Genomic DNA, 9,811 nt, shown 5'->3' with positions numbered 1-9,811 from the left:
TTTCAATCTGCTATTCCTGCACACTGACCCATCCAAGCGCCAGCATATAGAACCACATAGCCTAGCACTGATTAATTACGTTTTTATATTTAACTTTTTTGTTTAACAGTTTCTATTGTCGGTGATAATAGGCAGCGTTTCAAGTAATTACAAAACAAATAGCAATACATACTACTCGACGAATGTACAGGCCTTAAGCTTGGACCCGTCGACGCTCTGCTGAAGAGCCGGTCCTCTAGTCAGGATAGAAAATGAACAGTAACCAATGCTGCGTCTCCCTCTTGTGGCCGCTTCGTTCAATACAACCACACGAACGAGGAGAGAAAATGGCGGATTGCAGATAATTTCAATCAGTACACACACAGGTATACAAGACAGGATTTAAACATTTCCCCTGGGCATCACATTTTCACAACTTAAAAAAATTGATAGAGCCTAGATGGTAACGTAAAAATACATATAGTCCATCTTGCAAAAATAAGTTAAATTTCAGAGGGTGTACTACCACAAAACATTACAAGTACAGCATGGGAAAACAGCATTTGGGATATCCAAACATGGATTATGTTCCGCCTGTTTTAAAGGAAAATGATACCACACAAGTAGTCAGGTTCAACAAGCCACCCATGTGACTAAAGAAAAAAAGAAAAGGAAAAAAAGCGAATGAGAAAAACCCACACACCACTTTGTGGAGCATCTTTATTATGCCACAAATAAAAGCCAGTAGTTCTGAAAGAGGACCTTGCAATTTATTTATTTTTTACTCCCAACAATTTCATTCTGAAAATGGTGGAAGCTGATTGTGATATTATAGTGTGTATGGTTGGCTGAACAGTCAGAAATGGAGTGTGGGGGACAAGGTGGGTTTGGAAAATAGAGAGGTAAGAAATGCAGGTGAAAATGGGTCAGGTTGGGGAGTGGACGGGTTGAGTATGAAGGTTAGCAGAGAAACATTCATTCGTATACCCATCTGGGAAAAGAAAAACAGATGAAAGGAATGCACAGACGCGCTGCATGACAAAATTGCGGTACACAGTCAAACAAGGGGAATGCACACCAGTTCTGCTTAATATACCACATTTATTACTTTTGAACTGATTAATAGAAAGAGTGGGGGCAAGGCCACTCGCATCACTGTTTTTAGAAAATGGAGGAAAGAGAAAAAACAAAAGCAGCCCATAGCAACGATGAATTAATTTGTCCAAGAGAAAGAAAAAGAGGGTAAATAAAGTCCAATGAAGACTGTTAACAGAGGGCCCCAATTTTTTTTAGACCATAAAAATTATACACTGAGCAAGGCTCATCAACATAACATTTCTTCTGCTTTCAAACTCTTGACCCCCCCCCCCCACCCTACTCTTCCTCTCCAGATCCTCCGTACTCCACCTTTCCCACACAGTCCAACATTCCACATGCGAAAACAAAATAGAGGGCCATCCTGAACATAGTAGTCCTCTCAAACAAAACCATGGCAAGCATGTACGAAACAGATTCTGGAGTGAGCGCAGTTGATACCAGTATACGATGAAAATCCACTTAGGAAACTCCACTGGGTCTTTGTTAAAGATGTGAGCATCATCAGAAGACAAGGGGTGAGAAGGGGTTTACAAAGAAAATGAGACAAACTGCCCATTCTTGCCTTTGGGACACTATTATAAGCCAACACTACGAATTTCTATTGGATTTGTGTGTTTGTGTGAGAATTACAGACTTGCTCTTGGACCATAAAAACAGGATGATCCTTTCTTAAAAAAAAAGAAAAGAAGGAAAAAGCAGCATACAAGGGAAAAGCATATGTAATGGAATGGGGTGGGGCAAAAAAGATTTCACCTAAGGATGCTATGCATTTATTTGTAGTCCTATGAATAATCGTTTCCTTTTCTTTTTACTACAAGTTCGAAGTAAGTCTTTAAAGTCAAAAGAAATCAAGAATGTCTTCATTTAGTTTTTTGTCCTTAGTTAATTCTTCACCCCTATTAGAATTTCTTAGAGAGATCTGGATGTAATGATAGGGTGGGCAGGGCTTTTTGGGGGAGGGGAGGGGGGCATTGCAGTCTTTTGACCAAAGCACCAACTGTTACTTGACTCGTCCTTGGCGCTCCTAGAACACAAATAAAAAAAAAAAAATACACAAAGTTACACACAACATACAAAAAGGTTTGCATTTTCAAAATACAGTTGACCCAGAAGTCCTTCTGGTTCCTTCTTTAAACAAGCCAAATGTGCACATGCCCTCCCAGCTTCCATTTGTTTATTATGAAAGTTGCAATTCTTTCCCAACTGTAAAGGACAGTTCAGATATAGTAACAGATACAGGTTGTAGATGCTTGACTTCTGCTTAACATTCATGAACTGCAAAAACTTAATATGAACCTGAAAATGTCTGAAATTATAACTGCTCCTGCATCTAGTGACAGATGAAGAAAGTTACCTGCAGCCTGTAATGACTCCTGTTGCTTGGGTTGCTGGGATATGGCTCACTGCCTTGGACCTCCACCTGTCACACACAGGAGTAAAGACTGAGTGTAACTGGAACAGACAAGTCACTAAGACCAGATCTCAGAAATTTGGCCAAAAAGTGTACATATGCTGCATTTTCACTGCATGGTACGGCTATACTCAACTCGCTCTTTTTTTGGTTTTCCATAAGCAAAAGTTGTGGATAATATCGGTTACTTTTTTTGGCACCACCTCTGAGTCGAGATAAATCATTGCGGACCAGCAATTGGTCAGAGAGAATCGTCACTGCCGCAACGTCCTGCACAAACCCGCCAATTTTAAAATTGCCAAGCTTCCGTCAATACGGCGCAATTTTTTTATTCACTCGACCTACATTTTTTAAAAGGGCAGCCCACAAAACTACACTGTACAACAAATGAAGTGCAGACAGTCCTGTTTGGTGGCCAATGAAAGGATTCAGCGAGTGTCACACTGAAGATTATGTCAAGGCAGTTTAACATGACAATTCTATGGGTGATCAGCTGAGAATCCCCCTACACTGAGGGAGTGCCGCCTGCAGTGGGACGCAAACCTGGTAACAAGAGAGTTGAGTGAGCCATGCAGTGGAAATGAGGTACTGGAAACTAGTCTGATCAAAATCCTCTGCTGATAAGTCTGGCAACTTTGCATTAACCACACCACTTCATGATAAGCTAAATTATAGATACAACTTTGTCTACTGACATCACACAGGCAGTAGATTTTGGTAAAAATGTCTCACATGCCAAATCTATAATACCTAATTAACAAATTACCTGAAAAACTAAAAAGCATAACTTGAATTACTAATGTATGCTCTGGATAAAAAGTTAATAGACCGAGCTCATCCCTTGTAGCCATCACTATGCTGTCAAGTCACCGATTATGAAGTCTGGGTGTTAATACAAGTTTATAAGAATAATTCAGTAGTTTTGGACAACTGCTGGTCAGTCTTATTAAAATTCTGTACATGAATAATCATCTAAAATGTGATGATTAGTTTCTCACATTTCTTAAATTAATAGCTGAAGAAAAACGGGGGCTGTACAATTGTAAAACAATGAAAATACTTAAATACCGTAACCTTTAAGCAACGCATGTGTGGCTTTAACAGGCTATATACTATGCTTATAAGCATACCTCAAATATACAAAGATACAGTGGAGTAAATAAAGATCCAACTAAAACAGTTCTTGGCATGAACCCATTAAAAACAGAAAAATAAATGCTTCTATATCTACAGAATAACAAGCTTTTCTACATCTAATAAGAAATTAGGCAAATAAAGGCAATTACGGTTAAGGAGCTGTTATGTAAAGGAAGTAAGCCAATTTTCGGTTGTCTTGGCATACTTTGCCATAATTGTCCCTCTGTCAGGTAAAAGGATGCAATACAACGGTGCAGGACACCAAAGCCCCAGTATTAAACAGTACCTTTCTCATAATAAGAAATGCAAAAGATGCATACAAGTATCACTACATTATATGAGCTGCAATATACATTTGCTCTATTTTTTCCCTCATGTTAATGCTGAAAGTTCCAACACAAAATAAGCTAAACAGATTTCACCCAATACTGAAATGTGTGTTCAGACATAAGGCATAAAAATAAAAAAAAATAAAAATACATTTCACACATCTTCAGGAGAATGCACAGCTGAGTATGTGTTGACGATAACAGAAACTCCGAATAAGGCTATCAAAATGAAACAACTTAACCACAATACAAACCGATAAATTCAATTTCCAGATGTTCTCATGTAATCCACTGAATATTTCCATTTCGTAATATTAGCTTTGAGAGAGTATCGCCAAGTAATTCATTCTTCTGTGTCCGTTATTCTATTGTAAAGCAGTGCAATACATATGATTGACAGTGAAACAGGTAAAACACCACAGTGAAAAAAATAAAAAAATACCCTACTGTGTATAATCACACTGAATTCTGACAAGGATCCCAATCCTGCTTTAAATCATTGAGCTGCTCCTGAATTTCTTTGTAATGCAAAAGGAAAAGTTGTACATGCACACCCAAACCGGCTTCATATAGGGCCAGTCGATAATAAATATTTGGTCAATATTGAAATCACAATTATTCAACACAATTACTCATGGACTTTTTTAAAGATGTTGCAATTATTTAACTTTGTGATCATTAGGAGCCAAGATCGTATTTGCGATTAAATTTTTTAGTAATTGCACAGCCTTAGCTTCATATACTGCACCTTTTTCAAAGCAGCACACTTTCATTCATCCATTTTATCACTCACTTTATTCAACAGTAACTTTGGTTACCTTTTTCACACACTCTTCCTCCTCCTGACGCTTCTCGTAGTGAGAAAAGTCATCGAAGATGGAAGTGGTGTGTTTATATCCAGCGATGATCTTTAGCACCTGCCTGGCCTTGTCCAGTGGTACCTCCTGTGTGTCCCGAGAGTTGGTCACTGGCTTGTTTTCGTTGTTCTCTAGTCGAATGTGCCGTAGCTGACTGTTGGGAACGTCCTTAACAAAGATCCAGCGCACATCAAAACGACCCTTCCACTTGTCCTGTGACCACACGCCAGCAGACGTGTTATAGTCCACGGGTGAGCGCATCTCTGCTACGCCACAGAAGTGACCACTCCCATTGACACTGAACAGAAGATAAAGCGGCCCTTTACCACCCAATGAACGGTAAGCTGCATCAAGCCTTTTGTTGCCATGCTCCGTGCTGCACCAGATGTTATACTTGATGGAGCGGTGGATGTCATCCTCGGAGTAGCTCTTGATGATAAACACTCTACCCTGCTTGGGATTCCAGTCAAAGTCCTTGGGGTTATAATTGTTGACCATGCGCAACTTCTCTAAGACTGGGTGAGGCTCAGAGGAGACTCCCGGAACCACACCCACACCAGACGAAGTGGGAGGTGACTGGCCTGTACCACTCCCACTGCCATCCCCAAATCCATTGGCCCGGTTCCGTGGAGGGACCCAACGAGTAGGTTGAGATGGTTGCTGTTGGCTGGGAGGAGGACCCTGGGAAAGAGGAGGCTGGGGCATCTGACCCATACCTGGTTGCCCACTGGGTGGAAGCTGATGCTGCCCCATCTGGGAAACCGGGAGTACCAGCTGTCCATTGCTGAGGGGCATTTGTGGGTTCCCTACAGCAGTAGCTCCTGGCTGTGGGGAAGCCTGATTGGGCGGCTGCCCGTTGCTGGGAATAGGGGGCACCTGCTGTGGGGTGGCAGCTTTAGGCATGTTGCCCTTGTTGTCCCAAGTGCCGATGTCCATGTTGTGTTTAATGGGCGGAGGAGGCAAATTGGCACCGGCCATGCCACCCTTGGTTTTCAGCTTAGGTTGAGGCTTGGCTGGCTTGCTGGCAATATCGGCCCAGGAGGCAGGCTTGGCAGGGGCAATTGAGACAGGAGGCATGCTGGGAGGTCCTACAGATGATACAGGGCCAAGGGGACCCCCACCAGGTAAACCAGAGCCAACCACCTTAGGAGCCATGTCCCCATTACCACCAGGAGCGGCACCACCGATCTTGAGCCCTGCCATGCCCTGGTCAAGGCTGTTCATACCAGGTGCCTTGTTCAGGGGCTCATTGGCAGCAGGTGCAAACGGGGACTGTCCATCGATCATGGCACCCCCAAGTGAGCTGGGAGCATAGGCATAGCTGCTGCTGTAGCCAGAGCTTTGCGGTGTCCCCGACTGTCCCTGAGAGCTGTTATTGCCCCATGCCGAGAAGTCGATGCCACTGGGGAAGAAGTTGAAACCGTGCTGGCCAAGGAAAGGATTGCTCCCCAGGGGGCCTGGCTGGCCAAACATAGCGTCCGGGAGGTAGTGGGGCTCCCCATTGCTCAACTGTCCATAGGAGGCCAGGTAAGGCATAGGAGGGTCCCCACCTGTGGACCATGCTGCCTCATTTAAGGAGTAGGAAAATCCTATGGAGGGGCTGTAGTAGCTGGGCATGTACGAGTCCGACATGGCCGTATAGGCATTGCTCTAAATAGAAAAAGAATTAGTTTTAGTGACAAGAGGTAAACAAAAAAACAAAGAATTCTAATTTAATTGATAACCGATCATTAACATTGTTTTGAAGCGTTTATACCTTGTAGATCCCAAAAGTCAGACTAAGATAAAAGATGAGCAAATACATTGAATTGTCCATTATACATTTATTATTATTATTATTATTATTATTATTATTATTATTCTCCAAGAATTCACCACACAATAATGATGCTTTCTTAGTGCCCCTCCTCTCCTGACCTGATCTGTAAATGCACAGCACTATACATTAGGAAAAAGGTTTAACAGTCTCTAACTAAAGGATGGTGCATTCTGATGGTGATTTCTGATTCTTCTCAGTGGAGGAAAATACAGGCTCCATTATTTTCCTCTACAGTCCCCCTTCACAGACAGTGAGTCTGTTACTACACAAAGGGAAATCCATCTACCAAAGAAAAATACAATTCAAGGCCACTGAAAACTTAATATACAGAAGCGCTCATTCCCGCTGCACAATCATTGTCTTCCTTTATAATTTGGTAATGCAAAAAGCAGGGATGTGCACACATAAAAAGAGGCCCCTGAAACAAGGCAGTCTACAAGTACGTATATGAATCTTCTAGGGAAATTTGTTGGAGTTCTTACCAACAAGTCACATGAATAAAACTTCCCTCTTAACTCCCAAGGCTCCTGTTTAACAACAGCCTGACATCTCAAATATCAAATACATCAAACAAAGATACATCAAACAAAGATACATTTTACCAAGGTAGCATTAACAAGTCAATATTAGGGTTATTCTGAGCCAAACTGCAATGTCAGTAATGATAGACATTTATAAACTGACCCAGGCAATCAGGCCATCATTACTGTTGACACCCAATACGTGCTACTTATTTCAGGAATTGAGCTACTTTTTTATAAATACACCTAAATGACTATAGATAATCATCTAGTCCATGTAGATCCATTAGGTATTATTTCTTTGCACTATTTGTATAGTTTACAACTTACAAAACACTTGTATATAGAAGTTTTGTTTTAATAAAAAAAATGTCCATACTTGTGTACATAATAGTCCTGTCTAGTCTTTACCTTATTTGTCCAGCTTGTTATCCTAGTTTTAGCTGTTATGTCTATTTCTGTGCAAATGCATTGACAGCAATGCGAAACCCGGGCTCATATTCCTTATGTGTACACATACTTGGCCAATAAAGGGGATTCAGATTCAAAGGTGATTCAGATTCAAAAGACAAAAATAAATTCTTAAAATAAAAAGCCATGTACTGAAGTCCAGGTTGAAACTATAACTTGTTGATTTAAATCGACTGAGAGACAAATTAAAAGATTTATGATTAACCATGAAGAAAAACTAACTTGAAGGTACTTCAGTCGTTTGATAATTTGAGGGTACTTTAGCCTAAAATAATAAAAGCGGTTCAACTGAACAGCAGCACCTGTTGGCAAACCCCTATCAATAAAAGCTTACCTGTCTGGCCTGAGTATTCAGGTAAGGCTCAAACTCATCGTCATTCAAGGTATCCTTTTGGGTCACAGCTCCGTTTTGCACTGAAAAGAAAACAACACTGATGTAAACACAGAATATAGGTTTGTGTGACTACAGAGATGCGAGGGGTGACATATCTGGTCATCACATCAGAATCATCACCACTTGTTACACAACATAACCACTCCTTGCAATTATTGAGTGACACAGGAAATGCCTGCTTGAGCATGATAAGACATCAAATACTGTAACTGCTCATTAGGCTTCTGATTACACAGCATAATCTTGCATAGAGATGAATCAGTCCCAGTTTAGAATTGAATGCACTTGGCACTGGTATATTGGCACAAAACACTTGAGACATTCAGAGTCTCTCATCAAAGTAGACATTAAAATGTAGTCTAGGTACACGCTAATACTGATATTTCCAGCGCAGATTTAATGTATGTCTATTGCAAGTGGAAAAGTGTTTTGTTTTCACAAGTTTCGTTGTGTTCCGTTATAGCTGATGTTACTGTGTTGGGCGACATGGGACTCTGGGATGGGATGAGCTTTTCAGAACATGGACAAGTTAAATTATAACACAGACAGGTTAGTAAATACATGTTAACTTACATAACAGTCCGAACAACATGATGACGGGAAAGTGCGAGGCCCATTAGGACACAGAAAAAGCATGTCGGAAGACGTGTCATTTTGGGTTAACTTAGCAACGAGCTAATGTTAGCGCGCTAGCTGGGTGGTTAGCTGCATGCAATGCGCAGCGTCTCCATGTTAACGAGCGCCAAGAGTCCTTTCAACATGACGGACTTGGCTAACATTAGCCAAGTGTCCAGCGTGATAGGACGGCAGCACCTGTATAAAGACTGCAAGGAATGTGTTGAAGGACCAATGAAATCAAAAATTATTTTTTTTTTGAAAGAGGAAAAAAAAAATTTTTTTTTTTAAGTAGAAAAAAAGAAAATTTAAAAACAGACAGGACTGCTAAGAATGTATATAGGAATGCTATAGGCATCCGCAGGAAACGCGCACGTAAGGTTTTCAAAGCGCACCGCACATAAAAAGATCCGCATTCACTCAACCCAAGTAGATGTTAGCTAATATTTGTTCTTACCTTTATTAGCTTGGCCTTTCGGTCTCTGGATTGGGTCCAGGTGATTCATGAAGGTTTGATTTATGAGAAGAGAGGAAGGGGAAAAATAGATGAAGAGATATATTTTCAGCAGTCAGTTCCTTTAGCAGGTGGTCAGGCCTACTGCACTACTGAGCCACAGCCGCTGCCTCTGAGCTAAGCTATCCTCGCTAGCCGTCGCGATGCTGAGAAATTTGGCCCTCGTAAATGTTCAGAAAATACCTCTCTTTACCTGTTCAAGAAGGCTGCTGGCTGACATGTCTTTCCCCCCCGGAGTCTGTGTAACTGTATTTACTCCTAAATAAAAGCGGCAGGGTGCAGAATTGGTCTAGCTATTGAAGAGTTTCACCCAAGCGCCCCTATCTCTCTATAGAGCCTGGTTTCTACACAATGGCGGGCTGCAGTTTGCTTGACAGACTCCTCAACATGGCTGGGCGGCCCTCGTCAACCCACGATGGCATTTATTAACAGCGGACGCGCGCCCCCTAAAGGCGCGGAGGAGCCAAGTTTAACCCACGAGCTGTCACACTAATATCTAGAACGTAACGTTAACATGAATTTGAACACTGAAAAACTTAAATCACGTATTACAACTCAAATCATTATTATGAAATGTTATTTCATAAATTAAAATTCTCATAAAACTGCGTTTCATTGGAGAAATTATGTCGATTTATATTAAACAATTAAACATCTCATTGTATC

The 9,811-nt window shown here is 41.2% G+C and overlaps 1 protein-coding gene across 1 annotated transcript; it reads right to left on the bottom strand.

The window, feature by feature from the left end:
• Positions 1-366: 366 nt before the first annotated feature.
• On the bottom strand, positions 367-9,552 carry ythdf2 (YTH N(6)-methyladenosine RNA binding protein 2). The gene is made up of 6 exons (XM_039785579.1): positions 9,339-9,552; positions 9,089-9,113; positions 7,957-8,036; positions 4,773-6,461; positions 2,432-2,497; positions 367-2,101 (listed from the first exon to the last, which is right to left on the bottom strand). The coding sequence occupies exons 1-6, from the start codon at positions 9,363-9,365 to the stop codon at positions 2,078-2,080; spliced, it is 1,911 nt and encodes a 636-aa protein (XP_039641513.1). The 5' UTR covers positions 9,366-9,552; the 3' UTR covers positions 367-2,077.
• Positions 9,553-9,811: the final 259 nt, after the last annotated feature.

This window comes from Perca fluviatilis, chromosome 20 (genome assembly GCF_010015445.1).
Source record: "Perca fluviatilis chromosome 20, GENO_Pfluv_1.0, whole genome shotgun sequence".
Taxonomy (NCBI): Eukaryota; Metazoa; Chordata; class Actinopteri; order Perciformes; family Percidae; genus Perca; species Perca fluviatilis.
This window is presented reverse-complemented; position numbering and strand designations above follow the sequence as displayed.

Coding starts and splice junctions, on each gene's coding strand:
- ythdf2 (XM_039785579.1), bottom strand. CDS start 9,365: ATGTCAGCCAGCAGCCTTCTTGAACAG. Junction 9,114..9,338: donor CCAGCAGCCTTCTTGAACAG/GTAAAGAGAGGT, acceptor GACCCAATCCAG/AGACCGAAAGGCCAAGCTAA. Junction 2,498..4,772: donor AGGAAGAGTGTGTGAAAAAG/GTAACCAAAGTT, acceptor TGTGTGTGACAG/GTGGAGGTCCAAGGCAGTGA.